Here is a 25945-nt window from a genome sequence, read left to right on the forward strand (position 1 = left end):
GACAGCTGCATCAGCCAGAACTCCACTCACTATGTGCTCGCTGACCTGGATGTTCCCCTTTAGTCATGAATAATCAAGCGCGGCACCGGCGTTCCCATCCGGCAGCGCCACTCTCGTCGCCGGCTGTTTCAGAGACGACTGACGCGGTTGCCTGCAGAACCACGACACTGCATAGTGTTAACGGGTTAATATTTAATTAGCCGGAGCAGAAGGTGCAGACGTGGATGCATTATGGATTTGCATCAACATTTACTGTAGCGGGTGTTTTTATTCAGCACTGATGAACTTGGTTCAAAGCGTGGTCCTCAGAGGATGAACCCAGATGCTTCAGATTGTCTTGATGCTACAGTGTATGAATAGATTCAAATGGATTAAAGAGCAATAAGTGCATATGGTATCAAAATAGTCATCTGTAATATTAAACATTTATTACGCATGAGTCTAATAATCTGCACAGAGGAGAGTTACTGTGATGACATATGTAACTTCACATCTGAGCTGAGTCTCAGGTAAAAGCCACTTAGTTGCTTTCACTGCGTCCAGAGCTCAGAGGAAACGCTTTCTACCTGAAAGCTCTGCTTTTATAAGTCGACCTGTTGAGAAAAACTGCTGCTCCGGCAAAAAAAAAAGCTGTCAGCCCCTGAAACGGAGCAGGAATGTGTTCAGGTCTTTCTTACATAACTTCAGCACCGAAACGATTTTAAAGAAGTTTAATACGCAGCATCTGAAACAAAGTAGTCGTTGCTGACTGCGACCTGTGGGAGTGAGACGAATGCAGACGTTTTTCAGCAGAGGACAGAGATCCAGTGGACCTGTCCGGTTCTGTCTCGTCACATTTCTGCCCTCGGGACTTGACCTCTGTCTTCCTGTCTGCAAAATAACCTGAAAAAGCTGAAATGGACCATTGGACAACAACTGGAGCAGCACCCTCCTGCTCCTGCTGCGATGCAGCAGGAGCGGAGGGAGGACGACCGGACCGGACTTAAAAAAGAAGGCGAGAGGTAAAAAAGAGATGGAGGACTGTGTGCGTGGGCCCAGCTGACAACTGGAGGCGCACACAGAGGATTTATGCTCATAATTACACCGCTGGAGTTTTCCCGTTCTGTCTGTGAGGGAGAGGGGAGGGAAGGGGGGAGGGAGAGGGGAGGAGAGGAGAGAGCGGAGTGGAGCACGGCGAGCAGAAGTGCAGAGCGGAGGAGAGGAAGAGGAGCAGACACGCACTCCTGATGGGATCTGCACGAGTGATGTGAGTACGTGCGCTGTCTGTCTTTCCGTCTGTCCTCTCTTCGTCGGTTGTTTCTGAAGCGCATCCGTTACCGGCTCCGTTAGTCTCAGCAGCGCCGCGTAAAAACGCCCGGTGTCACGTTGTGTTTGAGGGGAGGAATCCGCTCCAGCTGTGACGACGGAAAACAACGCGCGCGCGCGCGCGCGCGCGCGCGTGTGTGTGTGTGTGTGTGTGTGTGTGTGTGTGTGTGTGTGTGTGTGTGTGTGTGTGTGATCTAAGTTGGAAACAAGTACCGGAGCAATAAAGGCTTCGCAACCACACGCACAGAAACAAAGAGCTTCTGACTCAGACACATGTTTCATCTGATCGGAACAGATCAGATTTAATGTAATGTCGGTCGAAATCTTGATTGAAGAGATGAAAAATAATATCTCACTGATCTTTGATCCTCATTGATCCTCAGCTCCTCTGTCCCAGTGCTGGTGCTGTAGAAGCTGAGCTGCTTCATACTGGCATCATTATATAACACACGGTTCACTGTGACACCGAGAGACGTCTGTCTTCTGTTTTAATGACTTTTGTTTTACGGCTGCAGTTTTGCAACAAACAGACGTAAATAGAAAAAAAGAAAGGTGTGAGTCATGAAATGCAAAAGGAAAAGCAGCTCCGTGTTCGTCCCGGCTGCTGAACTGGGAACGTGCGGTGCCACAAACGGTCAAATCCAAAAGACAGAAAGTGGATGAGAGAGAAGGTCGCTGACGTCCCGCAGCATTTAAACGCAGCATCACGAAAGCAGCCTGACAGCGCGTTCAGAAAAGCTCCCAGCGTGTTGTGTTGTGTTGTGTTGTGTTGTGTTGTGTTGTGTTGTGTTGTGCAGCAGCTGTTTGACCTTAAAGAAGGTGAGGAGAAATTGGCCACATGAAGTCCAGATTATTCTGAGCTGGTTGTTTCTTCTGAAACGCTCCTCTGTTTGAGCGTCTTCATCTCGTAAATGCCCAGTTTGTGGCAACAAACAAATGTTTTGTTAATGAGGAAGAGCTCATAATGAGCCAGAGATGAGATGTAACGTTCAGGTGTCGTCTGGGGAAATCAGATCGTGCTCGTAAAATTAAAAACGTTCGACAGCAGATCCGAACAGGTGGACGTAATGAGGCTCCACACTCGTCTGCACAGCCTTTCAGCGTTCGATCAACAGATTCCGGAACAGCGCACGAGGCCGTCCGCGCTGCTCAGACTCGCTCGCGGCTTCTCTGTGCGTGGACGCAGCTTGAAGTTGCGGGTTTCTCGGTGACTCCCGAAAGTGCTGATCTTAAAAACACGCTCGCGCTCCTTCGCCGAGCGTCGGCTGCTAATTGGCATGACGCTCCGTTAGGGGCAGCTTTTATTAGCCGGAGTAGCTGATGCGGACGAGGTTATTTCTGGAGCTGCCTGTCAAAGCGCATCGCGCTCTGAGTGTGAGACGCGGCCGCGGGGAGACACGCGCCGAGCTCCGCCGCCTCACTTTTACGCCTCCGACAGCGCGGGACACTCAGACTCCGAGTCAGACGCCGGGTTCGACACCTGGCTGCGGGTCTGTTCGTTTCTGTGTCCACAGTTCAACCTGTTCCCTGTAAGACGCGTCAGAGGGCACAAATACCCACGGATACAGCGTTTACTCGCGTACAGGACTGTGTCCACCTCTGTTTCTGTCTAGGTTGGATTTATGTTGAGATGAATAGGTTGTTGGTTATTTATGCCATCTCGTGGTTCTAATCACGTCCCTTGGTTTCACAGTTGGTTCTATGAGCTTTTACATTTGTATTCACACATTTGCAGACGTGTTTGTTTCCACATGGCCGCTCTTATTGTGAAAAGAAAAGATGATGGAGTCCATGTTGATATGTTTTGTCCAGTTTGCATCATCATCATTGATTTAACTCTGAGTTAATTTCTACTCATGCAATGAATGAAAAGTGTGTGAATGTGTCCTTTTCACATTGTGCGTGAGACAAACACGTGATGCTGCGTTCAAAGTCTGGCGTTTGATGGAAGCAGGAGCTGCTCAGGTGAATCCGAGGCGTTGATGCCTCCTGGCTGTCGTTCGCCCAAACATCAGACATGTTTAAGCACAAGTGGAAAAGGCGCAGTGAGTGATGGATAGATTGGGGGGTAACGCAGAAAGCCTCCCAGCCTGCTCTATAATTAGCGACTCTTCCTCGATTCGTTTGGGGATAAACGTTTTGTTCAGGAGCAAACAAGCACATGCCTGCGTCCATGAATTCTTATTAGAACGAACGTGTTTGCTTTTAAAAAACGAGCACGACACAGGTTTGTATTATTTCACTTTTTAGGTGAACACTTTTGTAAACAATGATGTGACAGTAACAAGTGTCACTCTTCCACACCAGGCTGCACTCACACGCCTCCATCCGACAGTCCAGTGGAGCCACGAGGTGTGACCTCCGCTGACCTGTGCCGGACCGACCCGCTCCAGTCCCCCGTGAAGCGATGAGCGCCCCGACCACCGGGAGTCCCACGGTGGAGGCGAAGGTGGAGATGGCGCTGCTCAGCAACATGCTGGCCGCCTACACCTTCATCGCCGGTGAGGCCAGTGAGTGAAAGCTGCCACGCGCGGCGAGACCTCTGAGCGCCGTGACCGATTCCCCCTCTCCCCCCAGACCGACCCGAGCGCACGGCGCTGGTGTTCCTCGGCAGCGTGTGCGTCGGCCTCCTGGTCACGCTGGCCGCCATCGTCTTCCAGATTCACTGCCGCGCGGACTGCCACTACGGCAACACGGACAAGCCCGGCCGTCGCCATGGCAACCGGCAGCATCCCCGCCGCCCGCGCGGCTGCCCCCACCACGGGCCCGGCGACGGCAACCCGGGCGGCGCCGCGGCCGCGGCCGCCGCGGGCGCCGCGCCCGGAGGAGGGGACAGCGACGCGGAGGAGTGGGACGAGACGTCGGACCTGTCGGCGCGGCGGCGCCGGCGCTTCGAGAGGGCTCTGCTGCACGCCACCATGTTCACCTCCGCCGAGGGTAAGACGTCATCAGCGCACGTGCAGGTCGCGGCAGGCAGCGTCGCCGCGGGCGCTTCGGCCGGGGACGCTTTAAATAGAAAGCCTGCTGAATAGCGATGGGAAGTGTGATGGAAATGTGAATGGACGCTTTGTGCGTGTTTGTGTTTGTGCCGTCAGAGCTGGACCGCGCCCAGCGGCTGGAGGAGCGGGAGCGGGTCCTCAGGGAGATCTGGATGAACGGGCAGCCCGACATCAGCACGGTCACACAAAGCCTCAACAGATATTACTGACACACAGGCGACGGGGGCGGGAGGCGGTGCAGCAGCTGGAATCAGACGGGGTGTTATTGTGGCGTTTGGAGCCTTTTTGTAACAGCGACAGTGGGAAGGAGCGGCCTCACGCCTGGATGGACGTACAACACTGGTGCTTTTACTGCTGCAGTTTTTCATCCGTAAATAAACTGGAGGGACCGCGGCCCCCGAGGAGTCGCCCGGCGGCCCCTCACCCGAAGGTGCTTCAACAGGACGGCAGGCAGACCACATAGTGTTCCTTTCCTTTGTTTGGTCCCTGTGGATGAAGAGCTAAATAAAATCAGTGAGTTTTTTTTTTTATGAACTTCGTCTTGTGTGTGTTGTTGGGTCAAACCGAACAGAAGCGGTAACACACGTGATGTGTGGAGACTTTTGTTTGTATTTAACTGGAGTTTTCCATTTCATGTTACTGTCACTTTTACCCCAGGACATTTACCACTAAATATGTTTACAGCACAGTTATTTTTTTTACTTTTAAAGTCTATAAAACCTTGAAAGAAATGCTGATGTATCATTTACTGATTAATACTCACAATTAACAGTTCACAATTCTGATTTCACAGTCAAATTTAAGATTTTATAGCAAAACACTAAACTACTCTTTAACTGAACAATTTTTATATCTGTCCCAATCCATTTGTACATTTGTCGGAATCAGAAAACAAAAGCTTAGAGAAACAAAGTCACTAGTGATGAATGATGTGTCAAACAGCAAGAGGCCCAAGAAAACGAGGACAGCAGCGACACCTGGTGGCGGAATAAAGGAGCTACACAAGGCAGGAACTGTGACGCTGCATTAAAGTTAATTTTCCCAAATACAAGGTGGAATTATCCAGCGAACCTGGAGCAAAATGAACAAGTCAAATAAATACTCATTTTGCTTAAATGCTCATATTCATGAGGCATTTTGTGACTCCATATAATCCATACAAGCATCATCATTATGGGGAATCACCAGTGAGAGATCATCTTAGTAAAACTGTTCGTTGTGATTTAGAGTAAAATTCCATCCATCTTTAGGATTAAACGGGATTTTACACTTTAATCAGAAAGAAAAGTGGTTGTTTGATCAAAGTCACCCTTCGTTGCATCTGTCTGAACTTTAGACTTAGACTTTAGTTTAACGTAATTATTCTGGTGAATGCCCACACTAAATATCTTGGCTTGCTCATCATAGTAAAGGTGGAGTAGGTAAAACCTAAGCGTTTTTCCTGGCGTGTTTAGTTCAGACCACATCTGAGCTGCGTCTGCAGCACCTCGTGTTTTACCTGAGCCTGACCACTGGATGCTGCTGAAGTCTGTCTCCTATCGCTTTAACGGGACGGGCGGTGACGCTGGGACGGGGAACACGGAGGCGAGAGAGAGAGAGAGAGAGAGAGAGAGAGCGGGCTGCTGCAGCTGGACCAACTCCCGAGCGGGACCAGAACATCCCAGCAGCGGCCTACGCAGCCTGTCTCCCCCGAACCGGACCGGAGCCGCCATGAGACACTACACGGCCACGCCGAGCCACGACGGCGCCTGCACGCCCTGCTGCCAAGTTTGCGTCTTCTTCCTCACCGCATTCCTCCTCGTTGCGGAGAGGACGGCGCGTGAGTCCTACCTGGGACACACACACACACGCACGCACGCACACACGGGCGCGTGCACGGTACATCGCATGCACACACGGGCACGAATAAGGTCTGTGTCACTGTCTGCGTCTTAATTGTCTTATAAGTGGGAGTTTATTCGCTGCGCAATGCAGTTGTTTGTTAATTGACTTTATCGCGTGCGCCTTTGGACACAGCGCGTCGTGCGTGCGTGCGCGCGCGCGCGTGAGGGCTGCAGCTGCTCCCAGCGTCCGGAGGCGACAGGATGTTTTCACACTTTATCATCTGCAGTGGACGTCGTTGCACCTTCGCCACCGGCCCAGTCTGAGCTCGCCTTGTGTTGAGTCCGCACCGGCCTCGCTCCTATTTTTACACGCTGCGTCTTATGAAACACCGCGCGCACGCAGAACTGCAGACTCACGCGGGACTTCGCTCCTGCGCGTCTCCGTCTCGGATAAAAAGCGGAGCCGTGACGTTATGTTTGAGCGCCCTTTTTTTTTTTTTTGGAGGTGCATGAATGGACAAGGAGAGGGGCGTCCCCTCCCCCGGGCTGGGGCCTGGTCTGCCCACAGCCCATGCGTGTCGGGTTCCAAGCAGAGGGGGGGGGGGGGGGGGCAGAGCTGCAGGGTGGGTGAGGAGGGGAGTAAAGAGAGGAGGATGGGATGCGAGGTCATTTCAAACGGTGGACCATCACAGCACAATCGCTCCAAACAATACAATACAGAGTTACTCCAAGAAGTTGAATGAACAACATGCATTGATCTCATTTCATTCTTCCTACTTTTCCCGTCACGCTTCTGCTGTTCGTGGCCTGCGGCCTCTGCCCCAGTGATCTACTGCTTTGTCTACTACCTGTGGGTCGGCCACAACTACTGCTACGCGCACCTCGCCGGCTTCACCGCGCTGTTCCTGCTGCCAGGTGAGGCCGCGCCCACTCCCACGGCGCCGTGGACGCCGACCCGCTGACTCACACTGATCGGCTGCGTGTCCGTGTCCCCTCCTCCCGCGCTCCAGGCTGGGGCCCCCAGTGGCTCAGCTACCTGTGGTACCTCTCCGACGGACGCATCCGCCGCAAGTCGCTCACCTGGACTCACGTACTGCACCTGGGCATCTTTAAAAGGTGCGTGCACCCCCCCACACCCCCCCAACGCCAGCGCTTCACGGCGATGATGGACGCCCCCGCTCTGACTCCGCAGGCTGTGGGAGTGCATGCGCCTGCCGGACGAGGACGCCCACAGCGAGATCATGCAGCAGGCCGACGCGTCGGCCCTGCGGCTGCTGGAGGCGCTGGTGGTGACCCTCCCCGAGACGCTGCTGCAGACCTACGTGCTGATCTGCACGGACATAGGCGTCAAATCCCCAGGTAGAGGCGGCGGCGCCACGGGGTTGTTCGCCGTTCGGCCCGTCGGGTCCTAAACGCGCTCCTCCCTCTCGCCCCCCCCCCAGCCTCCGTGTGCTTCGCCGTGTGCCTGCTGTCGCTCGCCTGGGCCCTGGTCCTCTACGCCCGCGCCTGCTCGCTCATCCGACCGGGACACCTGCAGATGACGCCGGCGGCCGTTCTGTGCCGCCTGCTGTGGAGGGTGGGCTCCGCTGAACGTCCTCGGAGCGGCTGACGTGTGAGCGTCGGCGGCTTTGACGTAAGCAGCGTGTGTGGGTCTCTGTGCCCCGGTCTCTGTCTGCAGGTCAGCATGCTGGGCTCCAGGTTCGCCGTTCTCATGCTCTTCACGCGGATCTTCAAACAGTGGGTGCTGGGAGTCATTGGTCAGTAAAGCCCTGGACCCACGCGCTTTGGTCACGGTGAGCGCTGGTAACCGCTGCTTGGGTTCTTGGCAGGTGTTCACTGGCTGGGTGCGACCTTCTGGATGGTGTCCCAGCAGACCGACATCATACGCTCCACCAATCGGTGGAGGCTCTTCAACCTCGTCCTGGGCGCCGTTCACATCTTCCTCTTCCTCAACGTGAAGTGCGGCCCGTCGCGGTACCGCATGGCTGGGTTCTACCTGGTGCGAGTCTCGTGGCCTCAGACTCTTTCATTGAGTTTGGTCTGTTATTACATATTAAGCTGCTTCTTCTTCTGTGTTCCCAGGTCATGTTTTTAGAGAACGCTCTCCTGCTTCTTGCTTCCTCCTGGTTGTTCACCATGGTGTCCTGGGACACTGTGGGCATCCCAGCTGCAGTGTTCTGCAGCTTCCTCATCGGTTAGACACACAGCTGCTCGATATTAATACACTGACACGTATTTTAAGCTTCACGGGCTCTTCTTGCGGTCGCTCATCTGTTGACGTGCTCTCCAGGAGTCATATCGTTGGTGCTGTACTACCGCTTCCTCCATCCCAAATCCTTCGAGATCTTCCAGAGCATCCGTCACCGGGGCATAGGCGGGGCCTGCACCGAGCGAGGCTCCACCCTGTCGTTGGAGGAGAAAGTCACGCCCACCTTCCATCGCCACGCAACTCTGTCTGGTCTGTCTGGTCTGCAGCGCATCCCGTGTCTGTGTATAGGAGCGCCGTCCTAACGGTGTGTTGCTGCTGTTCCCATCAGGGGGCGGGACCCTCATGGATCTCCCAATCCAGTGGGAGGGATGGAAGCATCACCACTGGCTGCTGATCTGCTTGGCCCTGAAGACCGGGGACGTGACGAGGATCTGGTCGGCGTACGGCGAAGGGGGCCTGGCTGGGCTGATGGGCCTGTCGGAGGAGTTCCACTCCCCCGATGAACCTTACGTCCCGCGGGTTTGTTGCCGCTGTTTTCACGGGACACTGAGATCAAATGTGCTGTTTGCTTCAACCTGTCGTAACCTGATGTTGCACCCTTTTGTCAGATCCAACCTGTTCGACCTCAGGTTCCTCAGAGCTCACAGCCAACTCCTCAGCCGGCTCCACCGCCGGCCGCCCAGGCTCCACAGGCAAGAGCGTTATACTAATGATAATTTCATATAGTAGCTGAATGTGAAGGAAGTAGAGATGAACGAGCTGGAAGCAACAGACACACAGCGTTCTGGTTTCACATTCTGGCCCCAGGCGAGAGAAGAGGCCCAGCCACCGAAGCCTGCTCCCACCTGTGCCGTTGCCAGACCCGTGAGGAGGGCTCCTCCCACAACAATACAGGATATGAGAAGGTTTCCAGAGATCATCCCAGTCCAGGAGGTCATTCCTGAGGAGACAGCGGAGGACGAGTCCAGCGCTGCAGCTTCAGAAAAAGGTTGGAGGCCCAGTAAAAAGGGGACGTTAGGCAGGTTAGCTAAAAGAAAAGGGGAACAAGGATCATCTGCCAGGGAGCTAGAAGCTTAGGAACTGGTGAAAAAAGGGAGTGGAGGGTACAAAGGGTCAAAGGTCAAAGGGGCTTAGGCATTCAGCGGGGTTGGGAGCAACTCCTTCTCTTCCATTAGTTCAAATGCTCTCGACATTTATTTCACTGTCTTTCTGTTTCACAGGCGATGACGACTTTCAGAGCGCTGCCTACGGCTCGCCCACGCCCTCGTCGCCGCGGCAACCGGGGAGCCTCCGCCACATCGACAGCCAGGCGGCGAGCCTCACCGAGGCCTCGTCCTCCGTGGGCTCCCTGGACATCAAGACCCCCGGCTGGTCGCCCGAGCGCCGCTCCCCTCTCCTGCTGGGCTCCCCAGAGAAGAAGACGGGCTTCCCCGGAGAGTCCAGCACCACTCTGTACTTCAGCGCCGACGCACACTCTCCGTCCAGCGGGAGCTACCTGGGCTGGGGCTCGGAGCTGTCGCCCATCTCCACCTACCGGAGCCCCTACCGCATCCGGGAGGCTCGCTTCATCACGTCCACCCCGCGGCTGGAGCCTCGGGCCGGGGCCGAGAGTCCCGGCCCGGCGCCGGTGGTTGTGACCCCGGCCACTCCAGGTACGACACCGGGCACCACTCCGGGCGGAACCCCCGGAACCTCCACTCCGGCTGCTTCAACTCCTGGCGCATCGACCCCTGCTGCGGCTGCTACTCCCGTCAATCCTGTGATTGCCCTCACGCCCGTCATCTCCCACGCGCGCAAACAGATGGTCCAGTTTGTGGACAGTAGAGAGAGAGCAGTGTAGGGAGAGAGCGGTAGTTAAAAGAAGATCCTGGAATAAAATATATTGGAGTAATATTCATTTTCATTTTCCCCATATGTGCAGTTCCAGATGTGAGTTCTGTTTCTAACACTGGTTCCTTTGCTGAGGGTCAGAGCAGCTGATGGACCTGCTCACGTGTTATTGGTCTTCTTCCTTCCAAACCATCAGGGTGAGTGTTATTAAACCAATTGGGCTAAAAGTTGGAAAAAATATGTTTTAGGAGAAATAGAATAACTTTCCACTTAATAATCCATAGAGGAATAAAGTCAAAGGTTAATGTTAGTCATTCAAAAGAAAACTGGCAGATTTTACAGGTGCAGATAACACATAAACATGTAGACGTAATTTTCTATCTTTAGTAACAAACCAGGTAACGTAAAATAAAAAAGATTGAAAAAATCACATCATTTTTCTAAATGAATCAAATAATTACAGCGGTTTACAGTAAACAGTTGTCTCTTGTCAAACCACTCACTAATGTTTTAAGTGAAAACAATGTCTTTGTAAATAAGACCTGAGCGTCTTCATTCAGTCACTCGTCCACATGTTCCTACTGTACATTACGCTGCTGGTGTTAAAGACCACGGCCACGTTTCATGCAAACGGCTCAGTCAGTTATTATGTCTCTTAGTGAAGCCTTGAGAGAAAACACCTGATGATTCTATTTCCTTTCACTCAGTGCTTCACAGCAGTAAACGATAAAGCTGAGGTTGAATGTTCACCACCTGCCAGTTTGCACCTGGATCCCAATGTGAAAAGTTAGATTAAAGGGATTTGAGCTGATATTATTAACACTATATGCATTTTATTTTATTTGGTTGTAGTTTTAGTTTAATTTAATAATCTGATACATATAAATTAATATCTAACGTATCTTAGTGAAAAATGTTTAAAAAGGCTTTGAATTTAAGACTTAGACTATTTACATATACGCAGTATTTTTTTCTGACAATATAAAATACCTTGGTGATGTTTTGGCCCAAGCAGAGGAAACATAAAACCAAATAATAGAAATAAAGAAGAGAAAATATACTTTTTGGTTTTAAAGGGAGATGGATGTAAGATGAGCTCTAAGGATTCTATTACAGTAAGAAGCCTTTGAATGTTTCAATTTTAAAGCTTTGCCATCTTCTTTTAGATCATTTAGCATCAGTTTGATTTACTGTCACTTACAACGTAAAAGTAAATCAAATCTAGCTGTGTGATTATGTCTGAATCCAGCTGCTTTTTAAATTGACAGCATCAGGGCTCAGTTCTCTTCCTGTAGAGGTTGTAGCAACAAATGACCAGTGGCTGTAAACGTTCCAAACTGTGACTTGTCACATGTATTTGCTTGTCCTGTAGAGTGTCGTAGAGCAGCTTATATAACTTTATGATTTACCCACTATACAAACATGTCTTCTCATTAGTTTGCACTTCCTACCTCAGTAAACTCTCTTTCTATACAACAAAGTTGATTTTATCTTATTATCTTATCTTATTTTTATTACAATAATAATCTTGGTGACAGAGTTTTTGTTTTGAAAAATAAAAGCCTTTTTTTTACTAATGTCACTATAAGATAAAAGGAAAGTCGAGTTTTCAGAATCAGAACGATGCACTGCTATACTGAAGGACTTATGGAACCATTAATGCCAGTATGATGTCATGTTACGAACATGTTTCCTTTCACTTCTGTAGTTGTAAAGTGTCCCTGAGAGCTCAACACAAAAAAACACATGCAAATAACTCAAATTGTAAAAGGAAGGGAATAGTCACCATGTTCCAGTCATATTTGTATTTCCCTGGAAACATTTTGTTTCTTTTCATTTCTATATTTGCAGCTTTTTGTGTTTTGTTGTGTTTCTTCGGGCTCCCGGGGCTGCTGTACAAATGTGTGTGTGACTTATGAGTCTTCCACGTACACTTTGCTTGTAATTTGCCATTTTTTAAAGTCATATATTTGTTTCTAAGCAAAATGATTACTGTGAAGTGAGAAGTATGCGTATTCGTGAAGCACTTAAAGTAAAGGACGCCTTGGCAGAACCGCTGTATCCAACCATGTCCTGCAGCCTGATAGATGCATGCTCCTCATTAATAGAACAGCCAGACAAATGTACTTATTCTCACCTGCTGTAACAAAGCACACATCTCTACAGTAGCTAACGCACATGCTACAGTGTAGGCGTAGCAGCAATAAGCCAGCAAATGAAATGTATATTAGTGCGCAGATGTAACGATGCCTTGGCCTAATCATGACTCAGCGCTTTCCCCTGTGCAACCGCAGCTTCCTGCATAGTAACACGCTTTGCTTTGTGCTGAAGTGTATTACAATACAGTATTTACTTGTATGGGTTGATTTTGTATTTTTTAAAATGCTCTTTTATATTTGCTCACAGTGATTTCACAGGTATGAAACATGTAGAGAGCCGGTACAGTGTTTGGAATAGTTTCCGTGTCACATTCTTTGTTGTTGTTGATGGACTGTTTGCTCATTGACCCTCACGTTGTCACTGGACGGCGTCCATGTATCGACACACGTAACCTCATCTGCGTTGATTTCCACAGAGCAGCTGTGATTGTTGGTAGTAGAGTCAGTAACTGTGCTCTTGGTGTGACAAAATAAAGTCATTCATCAGTCATGATCAAAGCGCTTGATTCTTGCTTTGTTGTGTGTTATTGATCACGCATGATTAGTTCACCATCACTGATGTATTGATGTTATATTATAAGCTTCAGACATGTGACGTGAACCCCCGTGACTGTGGCTTCTTAACAATGACAACAGAGATAAAAAGAGGATCCACTCCTTTATAATCTGCTTGGTTAGATTATGGCATACAGTCAACATGCTGAGTCTATTACTTTTTTCAACTCATCATCATTTTGAGTCATGGGACAGATTTATAAAAAGGAAGGGAAAGTGATTAGACAGTTGATGTCTGTGAGCAGGTGCTTCTCAAAGGGTAGAATCACGCAGTTAACCCAGTATCACCACACACGCTATGCTTGTATTTTTTTTTTAAAAAAGCCATCATGTTGCATGACTGCATGCAAAATCAGCTCTCTAGTATAAGTGTAGGTACTTGACTGAAAACTTAAACCATGCACCACTACACGTGGAAGAGCAAGTGAAGTACAAGTACTACATGCTCTGAAAAATACTTAAGTATACTCCAGTAAGAAACTGACTTCTTTTGTCTTTAAATTATTCTAAGCAACGCTCACATGTTCAGGTCTTGCTGAGTTTAATCTATGTACAGATTAAAGCAGACCCCAAAAACAGTTTTATGAATATTATTATCATTTGTTTAGCTTGTTCTCTTTATAATCTACTCTCTTGTTCTAGTCAGAAGCAATATAATTAAAGAACAACATAAATCATTGATAAAATGCCATCCCACATTTCACAAAATACTGTGTGTGAATTTGTTTTACAAATATTTGAAAATAAGGTCACCCTTGTTTAACCCTTTTTTAAATAAGGATCCATATTTGATCAAGATCTGCTGTTGGAATGATAAAGTTATATTTTGGAAGAATCTGGTGGTTTTGGCCAAAATAAAAATAGATATGTCTTAGAAAGCTTCTATTATACTATTAGTACTTAGTCCGATGGTGTATTTCTACAGCTTTTCACTTCGACTGAATGTGGCGCCCCCTGTGGCCAGCGTGAGTATTTCAGTCCTACCACGTGCCTTTAAACCAAACTCTCGTCGAAACTTAGGTTTTGTGCATCTGTGCTGATCCGATCCAGATTCTAGGCTGACCCAGTCACGCTCAGGTCGCAGTACAAAGAGAAAGGACAGCGATGACGGTTTGGACATCGTTACCGATCACATGAGCCGCGTTCATGTGACCGCATCACGTGATTTCGGGGCGTTTACGTCAAACGAAACGATAAAGTAGGCTGATCGGCGTGTTTGTGTCTTTAGAGACCGACGGTGACGGAGGGGAACCTGGAAGTGAAGACCTGATCACATCGTAGCCGACGAACCGGTTCAGGTACCTGGAGTTTACTCAGTGGTTGTTGGGCTGTTTAGCACCTTGTTTTACTCAGACGTTGAGCTGTTTACATGGGCCGTTAGCAGTTAGCATGTAGCTAGTCGTGCGTTTTTACAGGACAACTAACTTATATTTAAAAGTCACATCGACTTGATGAACAGTGGTTAATCAGCATCAAGCGGAACAATCAACGGTTAGTTCATTATTTACAGTTGTGCGGATACTTTGACCTTCTGTAACTTTATTATCCGTAATAATAACAGGCGCTCGTGTGTCCAACCCTGCGCCCCTTTTAAGTAATCAGTAGGACACAAAGGTCAATGAAATCTGACTCTTTAATGTGAGGCTGCAACAACATCTGATATTATGTTGCGCGTGGGACCGAGAACTGAAATCCCGGTGCATTGAATGGGGAAAGTGAAAGTTCTGCTTCCAAACAAAGTAACGGTCTGAAAGCTTTTGGGTTTTGTTACAGTCACGCCTGAGGTACAGCAGGAGGTCGTCGCCGACGGAAATGAGCCTCTTTGCGTTTACATAAAAGAACAGATTTAACGGAAACCATAAAACCAAATGGCGCAAAATAAAATCCACATTTGCATGTGAAAGTGTCCTGGTGGCTTCCCTACGAACCAGGAAGTGAGTTTTGTGTCTGCAGGCAAAGGTGGAAGTAGCTAACATTCCTGATGAATCACAGCTTATGTTGACTTGCTACTGTTCATTACTAAAAATGGACGATAAATTATGTTGCAATTTGTTGACTAGGCGTCCTTTTAATGTCTGCAGCAGCCGCTGCTCATTTGTTCCACTTGAACTTGAGCATCTTTGCTCAGCCGCCTGGACGCTGACTCACTCAGCTGTGTTGATGTGAAACCTCCCACACGAGAGGAAACCGTTCACAGCCCCGTGCCCTTTTTGAAACCATTAACACCAGATTCGATCATCAGTGCGAAAGCGGCGCTCCTGGTTTCTGAGAAGTTGCCTTTAAAGACGCAAGGGAACGGCAAGGCCTCAGCATGACTCAGCAGGTTAAGTCAGCATTAGTGTTGATATGACAGAAAGCTGTTGAAGGTTGGATGAACAGGGAGGCTGATTGTTTTTGATACCCAAAATTAAAAATGCTGAAAACCACCTTGTGGTATCGATGGCTGAACAGTTACAAAAGCCTGGTTTCTTCAAAGTATGTTCAATGATTTCACAATGACATTTTCTTTTGTTCAGAGGAATTTACTTCCCTGTGTACTTTTTGCTGGCTTTCCTCAGTCATATGATTTCAAACCAGTTCCCTGTTCCTGTCTTCTGCGTTCGCCTTAATTTCTTTCAAAATGTGAAAATGTGCCTGAACATGTTTGACTAACTCAAGACCAGTGCTCAGCTTAAGCCCATTAAAACTCACTTCAGCAACTGAACAGTTTTAAATTATTTTTAGAACAGCTTGGTTACATGTAAACACCTTTGCCACATGCTTGAAGTGAATATTTCTCCTTCTGACGAGCCTTTGTTCTCTGCTCCTGCTGATCAGAATTGCAAAACCTGGTTTGTTGGGCTGTTCTGAGTGCAGCCCGATGCTTCCTCTGAGATCATTAGGAGGCTCGATATCTGCACTGCTATTGATTTTTCTGCTGCTTAGAGCGTCGTACTTATAAGTGCTCTCTGTGTTTTGGTTGAGCTTCAGTCTGATGGAACTTTGAGTGGTTTCTACTGTGTCGTATTTTTGTGTTGTTATATGCAGCATTCCACTAAATCAACTTGTATTTTTATATCTTTCAGACATAATGTTTCGTGCGGCCTTCCTGCTGTTGGCTGCTGGCTTTTCAGTGAGCCTGGCCAGACCCCACCTCCATGCTCTCTCCAGTGAGATGGTCAACTACATCAATAAGCTCAACACTACCTGGAAGGTGACCGGTCTTCTGTTCGGTGTCCACCAGTGTCGTTGATGTGAGTCATTCAATCGCCTAACGCTCACTGCTTCTCTTTAGGCTGGGCACAATTTCCGTGATGTTGACTACAGCTACGTCCAGAAACTCTGCGGCACAATGCTGAAGGGCCCCAAACTGCCACTCATGTGAGTGTTACATGTATTAGATGTTTTTAATGCTTTTATGTTGGCATCAGGCAACGTGTACTGGAGTTACACACAGTCATTCTGGACTTTTTCTTTGCAGGGTTCAATATGCTGGAGATTTGAAGCTGCCTAAAAACTTTGACTCTAGAGAGCAGTGGCCCAACTGTCCGACCATAAAGGAGATCAGGGACCAGGGCTCCTGTGGATCCTGCTGGGTGAGAAGAACTCATATTTGGTTAACTGACACTTAATGCCATCTCGTATGTTTTACTGCTTCGTGTGTGCGTGGTTGTGCTGAGCCTCGGTTCTTTTGCCCACAGGCGTTTGGCGCTGCTGAGGCCATCTCCGACCGCGTGTGTATCCACAGCCAGGGCAAGGTCAATGTGGAGATCTCCTCTGAAGATCTGCTGACCTGCTGTGACAGCTGTGGCATGGGGTAAGAGACAAGAGCCTTAGCTGTGTGCTGCTGGGTTAAATTGCGGCTTTTAGTTAGTGGGACATGAAATCAGACAAGGTGCAGAAATGTCAAAACAGCAGAATGGGTTTGATGGATCCACTTTAGCAATGCATTTATACATCATAGCTCCAGTCACTGTTGTCTGGTGGCTCAGCCCTGATGTCAGATCTACTTGGTAATAGATGACAGTGAACCAGTTGTGTAAGCTGCCGTATTAAGATGTGTTTTTTTTTTTTTCTCTGCTTCATAGATGTAATGGTGGATACCCCTCAGCTGCCTGGGGATATTGGACCCAGGAGGGACTGGTCACTGGAGGTCTCTACAACTCTCACATTGGTGAGTGATTTGATTTGTGAGACTCCTACACTGGACCAGGCATGTACTACAACTGTGACACCGATGTGTCTGTAGGTTGTCGGCCGTACACCATCGAGCCCTGTGAGCACCATGTGAATGGCAGCAGACCTCCCTGCTCTGGAGAGGGTGGAGACACCCCCCAGTGTGTCCAGCAGTGTGAATCTGGATACTCACCCAGCTACAGCCAGGACAAGCATTATGGTAAAACATGAAAAATTAGGATTAACCATGCCAGCAGGAATTCTGAGGGACTGGCTTCAGTTTGACACACCTGCTCTACTTTCATAATATTAGTTGCATATATCTTGTGCCACTAATTACTCTGACATGCACCAATAAGGACCTTGGTGAGCACAGGTGTATAAATACCCATGAAGCACAGGATCCTAATTCAATGTGTGCCGTAGGTAAAACCTCCTACAGTGTGGATGACAGCGTGGAGCAGATTCAGACTGAGATCTTCAAGAATGGCCCAGTCGAAGGAGCCTTTACAGTCTATGAAGACTTCCTAATGTACAAGTCTGGTAAGTTCACAAGCACGGGGTATGTTGGAGGCAGGATAACGGAGTTTTAAGAAAACCGTAAATGTACAACTTTTCTTTTACTTTGGTCCTAAGGTGTGTATCAACACAAGGCTGGGTCTGCTGTGGGTGGCCACGCCATCAAAGTCCTGGGCTGGGGCGAGCAGGATGGCGTTGCCTACTGGCTCTGTGCCAACTCCTGGAACACAGACTGGGGTGAAAACGGTGAGCAGAGACAAACTCCTTTGCACAGTAGCCTCCTAGCATCATTTGATAATCAATCCACTAGGCATCATTCATAATACCACTGTAGGCAGGTTTTATTTTTTAAGTTTTTACTAAGCTGACTTCTGTTTCTCTTACTGTACATCAGGATTCTTTAAAATCCTGCGTGGAGAAGATCACTGTGGTATTGAGTCTGAGATTGTTGCCGGAATTCCTAAATAAACCAAAGGTAAGACAACAAACCTGCTGTTTGTTTTTGTTTTTTTTTCTTGCAACCAGTAACTGTTTTGTCTGTTTCCCTTTAAAGTCTAAGGCATTATTGCTTACTATGTCTTAATATTGATGTGACCTAAATTTGACTTTGTTTTTTTGTTTTTTTTTGGTTTGTTTTTTCAGGTTGTGAGCTGCAGTGTCTTATCCATGATCACTAGAGGGCAACACACTCCTGCTTTTAGTCATTACACATGAAGCCCACTGATCAACGTTTACATTGGGGTTAGCAGAATAATGGTCACTATGTGCCGAGCAGATTATCACCTTGTTTAAACTGAAGGTGGTTCTTTCGAATCATCTGTATAAGGTTCTGCTGCTTTCCCCTTTTAAAGCAAGGAAGATTAAAATGTTTGACATGAGTGGTTTTAAACACATGCATGCACATTCAATCTATAATTTCTCAGGCAATTTGAGCAGTAGATGATTTTAAACAAACTATGACATTCTGCTTAATGCAGCAGAAGCCAGTTTAACTGAATGTTCCTACTTTTTTATAATTGAAGCTTTTATATAGAATTCCATTTTAGTACTCTGTGCCACAAAGCCACTCAATAAGGCGTAGACATAATCTTTGTTACTGGTGCCTGTTAGTGTTTTTAAACTATTCGTTTTTAAACAAACTGTATCATTGGACATGAGATGTGTTGTCTGCCAATAATATTTGCACATATGTTCTGAACTAAATAAAACAAACTTTGAATCCCATTATATTTCTCTTGTGTGTTTGCAGCTATTTTATGTTTTTGTTAAAAGCTGTGCCTGAAGATGTTTATCAAGCTATTTGATAAATGAGATGTGAATCTTTTTTTTTTTATTTTTTTTTTTTTGCTGCAGAAAATTAAGACTGACCTGCAGTAATGGATTGTGTTTTTGTGACATTATATAATAGATTTCTGCTGACATGCAAAAAAGTCTAACCCTAAACGTCAGACTTTTTGAAAAAGAAATATTTCCGGATAAACGCTCAACGCTTGCGCCTTGCTGTCAATAGACACGCCTCCTCTATAAAAGGGCTGCTCGTTAGTCTCACCGGTGTCAGCCTACCGGAACAAACCTAAAGAACTTGCTTTATTACAAATAAAAAAATATTGTAAACACAGCTAATGTCATGTGTAATGTGTGTGTAATGTAATAAACAGTAACTATATGCAGACCAGACAAACGTATTGCTATATAGATGTTCTGTGTATGAATAGCTGGTTTTAGGTTAGTACCCGTCCACCCCGGATCACATCGGCTTCAAAAACAACGGCCAACCAAACGCTCCGCTCTGACAGGCTGAGCGGTTGACAACACTGGGTGAGCGCAGCTGTAGCTGGGTACTCTGCGAGCGATGGAGAGGGCAGGTTCGGCTGCGTGGATGAAATATGGGCCGGTTGTGTCCTTGTTTGTAGTGTTTTTGGCTGTCTGGTTCCGGGCACCCTATGATGAAATGCTGGACGACCGGCTGGACACGGTCCTGTCCTCTTTGCTGCGGGCCGAACGCAAAGTCGGGAGGAGCAGCGTCGCTAGACCGAAAGTAGCCATTGGTAAGTGGAGTTAGCCTTGAGCTGGCCACAGCTAACGGCAGCTACATGTAGCATTTAAAGGTTTACGGACGTTATGGCGCTCTGGTTGGGAAGCTGTTTACTTTTATTTATGGAATCGTTCCTACTGTCAAATAAAAAAAAATAGCCAAAATGAAACGTTGCACTTAGCTGCTAAATTAATTAAAATATATCTAAAAAGAATAGGCAATAGGTAAAACCTTCATATGCTTCATATTTGTTGTTTGTGCATTTGTCTTATCAAGGCTCAGGTGGGAGATATTAAGTTTGGTGAGAGATAAAGGTGAAGAGCTGTGACCATGAGCTGCTGTCAGTACTAATCAGCAAGGACAGTGTGTTTGCAGCAGCTATGCTCAAACAAACTGACTCACCATGACTGTGTTTGAAGTGACGAGGGGTAAAGATGTGTTCTGATCGTTATACTGTGTAAATCTCAAATATATAGCAAACTGTAGGTATGTAATTTAAGTTTGTTGTGTCTCCTAAACTTAATCCTCATATGTAATCCTGAAATCTTGATCCTTGTACCTTGACACAAACAACACAACAGAGTGGCCAATCTATCTGCACAACTTTTACCTAATTGAGCAGCAGGCTGGGCCACACATCATGGTAGCCAGGCCTCTAATGTAGTCCTTATGTATACTGGTTGGGTGCATTAGGTTACATTCAGCATGTCTGCTGTGAAAACAGGACATTCACTGAAACATGGCGAGGTCTCAGTAGAAGCACAGATGACTCGGCTCAGGTTTGCTTGATGCCAGACATGGGCAAATTTTTAAAAGTATTTTAAATATAAAATACTTTTGCTTCTTGTAACAGGATGCCTGAGGCTTTCGGTTATACAAGGCTTCGTGATTCATAAATGTCTCCATTCCTCCTTCCTTAAAGCTGTTGCTCATGTTCCTCTTTCTCACCAAGCATCTTTATATTTATTGCATGTTGAGTCATTATGTTTATTTCTCCCTCTCATTTATCTTCAGGATTTGGAGGCTGTGTTGACCTGATAGTGGACGGCGTATCACTATTAAAAAAGATTGGTCTCCCTCCCACAGACCAGCCCCTTCATCATGACTACATACAAAGTGCAGATCAGCTTGCTGAGAGCTTTGCTTACTTCTTTGCACCAGGAGCTGCCGCAGAGTAAGTGGTCTGTGGGAATTAGAGCTGTCCATTAAATAACTCTGTTCTAGTTAAGGTACTTGATCCTAAAGTCAGAGTTGGACATAAGTGCTACATGTTCACAGACACGCATTGAAGTTCTTTTCCTCAAGCAAGATGATGACAGAAGAATTTTTGATCATTTCGCAAAGACAAACTTTGAAGAGCTTAGAAATGTTTTTTGTCTGGAAAGAACAAGATATCACACGTTGCATACCATGATTTGGAAAATCCACAGAAGAGTTTCATTTTCTATACAGTACAAACTGTATAATACACTTTTGTGTGTTTGTCTTTATGCTAGTGCAGGATTGTGAGAAAATGAACAGTTTGAAGCTAGTCGAAAGCTCACTTAACATAGTTTCTGTATTGCACCCCTCAGGCTTCTCTTCCTCTACCTACCCATAGCTATTCACACACACGCACACTCGTACCAGGAATGTGCACAGCTGGCACACACACAGTTGGGTTACTGTTTGTGTTGTAGTCTTTGTTTTTTTTTGGGATTGATGTTTGTCATTTAGGTACTAAACCACTGTTACAGGCATTTGTGTGGTTGAACTCTCTTCCCCTCTCTATTCTCTCACTGCTAATCTCTCCTTTTCGGGCGACTGTGAGCCATTGTTCATTGTCTGGAACTAACGCATAAAGACAACAGACTCAAACAAACATCATGTTTAAACAGGCAAGGGAATGAGTGTGAGAGAATTATTTAGCTTCTATAGGTCACAGTTTCGTTCTGTAACCTTTTTGAAATTTTGAATCTGAAATGTTTACACCGGGTCATGACTAAAGTTGTGTTAGTAGGGATCTACCATACCAGGCAGGACCCCAGGTGCAGGGCTGTGCAAAGATGCCCCTGAAACAATCCAGCACAACAGTGGGATGCAAGATGCTAGCAGGCAGGGCATACATGAAACACTATAAACAAGTGGCCAGTGTAGTGTACAGGAACATCTGCACTGAATACACGCTGGAAGTCCCAAAGTCCAAATGGGACACACCTCCAAAGGAGGTTGAGAAAAACAGAGCTAAGATCCTGTGGGACTTCCAGATACAGACTGATAAAGTGGTAATGGCCAACCAACCCGACATAGTGGTGGATAAACAAGAGAACAAGGCTGTAGTGACAGATGTAGCAATCCCAGGTGATAGCAGCATCAGGAAGAAGGAGCACAGGAAAGGCGAGAAGTACCAAGGGCTGAAAAAAGAGGTAGAGAAGATGTGGAAGGTGAGGGCACAGGTGGTACCCATGGTGATAGGAACATTGTAACTGCCAAACTGGGAGAGTGATATATATATAACATTGTTGATCTTTGTTTTTCTCCTCCTGCAGGCGCTTTATGTTAAATGACACCCTCTTTAGTGAGCTGGTTGAGGCGTCCCGTGACTTACCTGGGAACAGATGGTCAGTAGGCGGTAATGCTCCAGCAATGGCTGGTCGCATGGCAACTGAAGGATGTGATGTGTTACTAGGGGGCAGTTTCAGCACTGATTTTACTGATGTCCTGTCCCAGCACATTACAGGTACACAGGCAAGACCCCAGCCTTTTCAAATATCTTTTTGTTTGTGCTGTATCCTTGTCCGTTCTCCTCAACTACCTCTGTCTTTCCAGTGGCAGGGAACACAGTGGAAGAACCAGATATCCATTTGATCCTTGAGTATCCGTCTGGAGCTAGCTGGGGGCGCTATACATCTCGTAGAGCAAACAGGTAGGAGTCAGTTTCCCCACTATTTAGAGAGCTGTGTTGTCTATCTGTATGTGTAGAAGATGATTGATGCTAATGGTTTTGGTCTCTATAGGTACATCATTCACAGTGATGACCATAACCCCTACCTGGCCTCCATGGAGGAGTTTGCTCAGAAACTCATAGACTTCAAACCAGACCTGTTGGTGGTCGGCGGGTTGCAAATGATGGATAACTTCCCCTTCCAGACAGGTAACAGAAAACAGTCCGTCTCTCTCTATCTTACTATCTGTATCGAGTCATCCCTTCACGTCCTTTTAAACACTTCATCCATCTGTTCCTCCATCGTTTTAGGTGAGCGTGAAGCTCTCCTCTCCCGCCTGGCCTACCTCCTGACCTCGTCGTCTCCTCACATTGGTGTGCATTTTGAGATGGCCAGTTTTGTGGAAGAAAGTTTAATGAAAGACCTGCTTCACTATGTCGTCCCTTACGTATGTATTTAACATTTACATCAGTTACAATACATATGTATGAGAACTGCTAGTGAGTAGAATTATACTAGACCCGAGAAGGCTCAATGTTCTTTCTAGACAAATGAAGTCGCACAGTAGAGTGAAACAATGCAAATACTACTGCACAAGGAAGGAAGAAACTTAATTTGTTTAGTCAAATTTGTTAAGTAAAGAAAACAGTGACGACTCAACAGAATCTGTATGTAACTCTAAGTACTGGGTTTTATTTCATTGTAATTGTTCATATGGTAATACCTAAATGAGCTGAATGTTCCCTAAATTCAAATTATTATTGCAACTACTCACAGTTAATAAATAACATCTTAGCAGCTAGATGAGGCTAATATGCTTCTTTCGGGTTGTTTTTGCATTGTTTTACATACAACACAGACATACGTAGAGAGGACTGCCGTGAGTGTTTGAGGGTTTGCTGTATTGGCCATGTTGAAGCTCACATCTTGAATCATCCCCTCCCTGTCTGCTTTCCCAGGCGGACTCATTAGGAATGAATGAACAGGAGCTTCCTAACCTGCTCAGCCTTCTTAAAGGCTCCAACATCACAGTGTTGTCAGATCCCAACCCTCGTGTAGCTACTGTCCTGGACCAGATGAGGGAGGTCTATCGCATTATGAACCAGCGTCACAGCGATGCCAGTGCCCCTGAAGCTTCGGGGAGGAAGCCACTCACAAGGCTCCATGTTCACACTCTGGCCTTTCAAGCTATGATTGTGACACGTGGTTCTCAGTGGAAAAACACCATGTCAGCCACAGCCAAGGCCTCCCTCACAGCTAACCGCCATGTCTGTGGCTCGAATGACATTAACCCCACCAAGGCCAGGCTGATCATGGATGACTCCTTCTCCGTTAGCCGGCAGGAGGGCAGCCAGCGTATCCCCCTGCAGGAATCCAGACCGGTCAGCTGCTGGGAGGAGGAGAACTACGAGATCTGTGTGGCACCGGTGCTGGTGTGCACCGAGGTCTATCAAACTGCAGGTGGAGGGGACAACATCTCAGCTGCTGGCCTGGTGCTGCAGATCTAAACCGACACTAAATGTTCTGTCTATGTGAAGGGAGCTGTTGGCAAACAATGTGATTGGAAACTTGAGCTAGTTGTGATACAGGCTAGACAGACTGTCTAGCGATCACAGGAGTCAGATGATGGGTATATTCGTCATTTATTTTTCATTGTAGATTAACTGGTCTGGCGCTACTGTGAATTTAGTGAAAAACCAGTATCCTTGTTGTCATTCTTGTTAATTGGGTCTGGAACCACATTACTGAAAATGATTCTTTCCATTAGGTTTCATTAGATGAATTACCTTAAATTATGTATTTTCAGTGCCTTTGCCTGAGTGCAACACCCCCCGACCCAAGAAATCCAAACACTGCCTACCTTAAAGTATGTATCCCATCATGTGACTCTAGTGATTCTGAAGGCCTGACTTCCTCCACTCCTCCAGGTCAGGATGAGATAAAGAGGGATAAGGTTTCTTCACAACGTGTGATTTTTAAAATTGTGACTTTTCTATGCAGCAGTTGTCTCCAATATTGTATAATTAGAGACATTTCTGGATCTTGGCTTTATTGGTATATTTGTTTCTTGGTATAATGTTTCTTAGTATGTAACAACTACAGATCCAATCAGTAAACAAGCCTTTGACCGTTCTTGCCTTGCACCAAATGCAGTTTCAGAAAAGGCCTGAAACTTGTGTCTTCTATTAGAAAAGGATTTAGGTTTGAACAGCGATTCTTCTGTGTGTGTTTGTGTGCGTCTACTGGTTCTGATGTGTATGATTTGTTTTTAGACTCCTGTGTGTCTGTTGTAGTGCAAAAATGCAAAAAATGTTGAGACCATTGCTGGTAGCAGGATATGATGTCAGAAATTTGCTCTACCTCCCCTGCTCTTTTAACTTCATCTTCCGTTGTCAAAGGACCAAATAAGTTAAAGGTGTGTCCTCTTTTCACATGACCTTTTTTCCTGAAGGAGAGGTCTGGCAACATGATGCGGGTCTGACTGGAAGCTAATAGACGTGAATCTTCTTTATCAGCAGAGCATTGAAACATGAATGTGAATGATGTTAACTCTTACTTCTGTCACTGCTTGGAATCAACATTCCACCACAGACCAAACTTCTCTCCATTCACTATGAAGTATGTATCACAATCACCTCAGATTCAAAGCAGAGTATTGTTTTTGTGCAAATAATTAAATTGTGTTTGTTTTTTAAAAGTTGCTTCAAGATAATCTTTAAGTATAGTTTGTTACAATGAGGTCAAGGAAAAAAGCTCAATGGTGATGGAACCCTTTAAGTCTTATCTGTGTATCAAGGCTGGACTGAATGCATTTGATTATGCTGAAGGCAAAAGAGCCTCGTTCTGTTGGGATGCTTGTTCAGTGAAAGGGAATGTCTGTTGGACACTCGTTGCTGTAGGGTTGTGCTTTTCGTCTCGTGGTTACTGCAAGCTGAGAGAAACGGGTCATGTTTTTTACTGTGAATTAAACCTTCTCATGTACTTGTGCTCATATGGAGAACCGCATGTGTTCTGTCATCCATGTTCCAAAGCTGTGCTCAACTCTTCCATCCATGTCAACACTTCAATCACTTTAGATAAACTATGTTGATAATGTCATCTGTGTTGTGTCTTGATAAAGTTCATTATAACTGCACATCACTTTGAACACATCACTATCTTCTAACATTTAACACGCTGACTTTCCGATCACTTCATCCTTTCATTTACTGCTGTTCATTAGTACATGTCAGTGGACACATGGTTTGTCACATTGATTAACTTTACTGCAGCTTAAGGCAGATTTGAGTAATTTGATAAAACATATTTCTATGAACTGCTGTTGTAAATATTCTGTATTTTGCAGAAGTATCCTCTAACACAGGCCTGTATTTGGATAAGAAATTGAAACTTTAACTTCACTTAGTGCCATCAGTTTTTTCCAGCAAATAT

At 46.6% G+C, this 25945-nt stretch overlaps 4 protein-coding genes across 7 annotated transcripts; all 4 read left to right on the forward strand.

Annotated features, from left to right (window-relative positions):
• The first annotated feature begins 1118 nt into the window (after nucleotides 1–1118).
• Nucleotides 1119–5204, forward strand: eva1a (eva-1 homolog A (C. elegans)). Of its 4 annotated transcripts, none has more exons than XM_041070051.2 (4): nucleotides 1119–1246; nucleotides 3613–3815; nucleotides 3883–4242; nucleotides 4401–5204. In XM_041070051.2, exons 2-4 carry the CDS (start codon nucleotides 3713–3715, stop codon nucleotides 4511–4513), a joined length of 576 nt encoding a protein of 191 aa, XP_040925985.1. In that variant the 5' UTR covers nucleotides 1119–1246; nucleotides 3613–3712; the 3' UTR covers nucleotides 4514–5204. The 4 variants fall into 4 exon arrangements, with proteins under 4 accessions (XP_040925985.1, XP_029000555.1, XP_055363426.1 ...); XM_029144722.3 differs by having other exon boundaries at nucleotides 3613–3806; XM_055507451.1 differs by having other exon boundaries at nucleotides 1189–1250.
• Nucleotides 5205–5772: 568 nt separating this feature from the next.
• Nucleotides 5773–12823, forward strand: xkr5b (XK related 5b). The gene is made up of 13 exons (XM_029144720.3): nucleotides 5773–6123; nucleotides 6953–7042; nucleotides 7138–7243; nucleotides 7320–7486; nucleotides 7570–7703; nucleotides 7806–7884; nucleotides 7957–8126; nucleotides 8210–8321; nucleotides 8418–8585; nucleotides 8665–8855; nucleotides 8945–9028; nucleotides 9144–9324; nucleotides 9557–12823. The coding sequence occupies exons 1-13, from the start codon at nucleotides 5820–5822 to the stop codon at nucleotides 10174–10176; spliced, it is 2406 nt and encodes an 801-aa protein (XP_029000553.1). The 5' UTR covers nucleotides 5773–5819; the 3' UTR covers nucleotides 10177–12823.
• Nucleotides 12824–13963: 1140 nt separating this feature from the next.
• Nucleotides 13964–18778, forward strand: ctsba (cathepsin Ba). The gene is made up of 11 exons (XM_029144273.3): nucleotides 13964–14178; nucleotides 15946–16073; nucleotides 16155–16240; nucleotides 16341–16455; nucleotides 16561–16676; nucleotides 16948–17033; nucleotides 17109–17255; nucleotides 17462–17578; nucleotides 17672–17800; nucleotides 17949–18029; nucleotides 18197–18778. Exons 2-10 carry the CDS (start codon nucleotides 15951–15953, stop codon nucleotides 18020–18022), a joined length of 993 nt encoding a protein of 330 aa, XP_029000106.1. The 5' UTR covers nucleotides 13964–14178; nucleotides 15946–15950; the 3' UTR covers nucleotides 18023–18029; nucleotides 18197–18778.
• Nucleotides 18779–19338: 560 nt separating this feature from the next.
• adpgk2 (ADP-dependent glucokinase 2) lies at nucleotides 19339–25612 on the forward strand. Its single transcript, XM_029144272.3, has 7 exons — nucleotides 19339–19602; nucleotides 20604–20763; nucleotides 22118–22308; nucleotides 22398–22494; nucleotides 22586–22722; nucleotides 22825–22961; nucleotides 23473–25612. Exons 1-7 carry the CDS (start codon nucleotides 19407–19409, stop codon nucleotides 24019–24021), a joined length of 1467 nt encoding a protein of 488 aa, XP_029000105.1. The 5' UTR covers nucleotides 19339–19406; the 3' UTR covers nucleotides 24022–25612.
• Nucleotides 25613–25945: the final 333 nt, after the last annotated feature.

This window comes from Betta splendens, chromosome 3 (assembly GCF_900634795.4).
Source record: "Betta splendens chromosome 3, fBetSpl5.4, whole genome shotgun sequence".
Classification (NCBI taxonomy): Eukaryota; Metazoa; Chordata; class Actinopteri; order Anabantiformes; family Osphronemidae; genus Betta; species Betta splendens.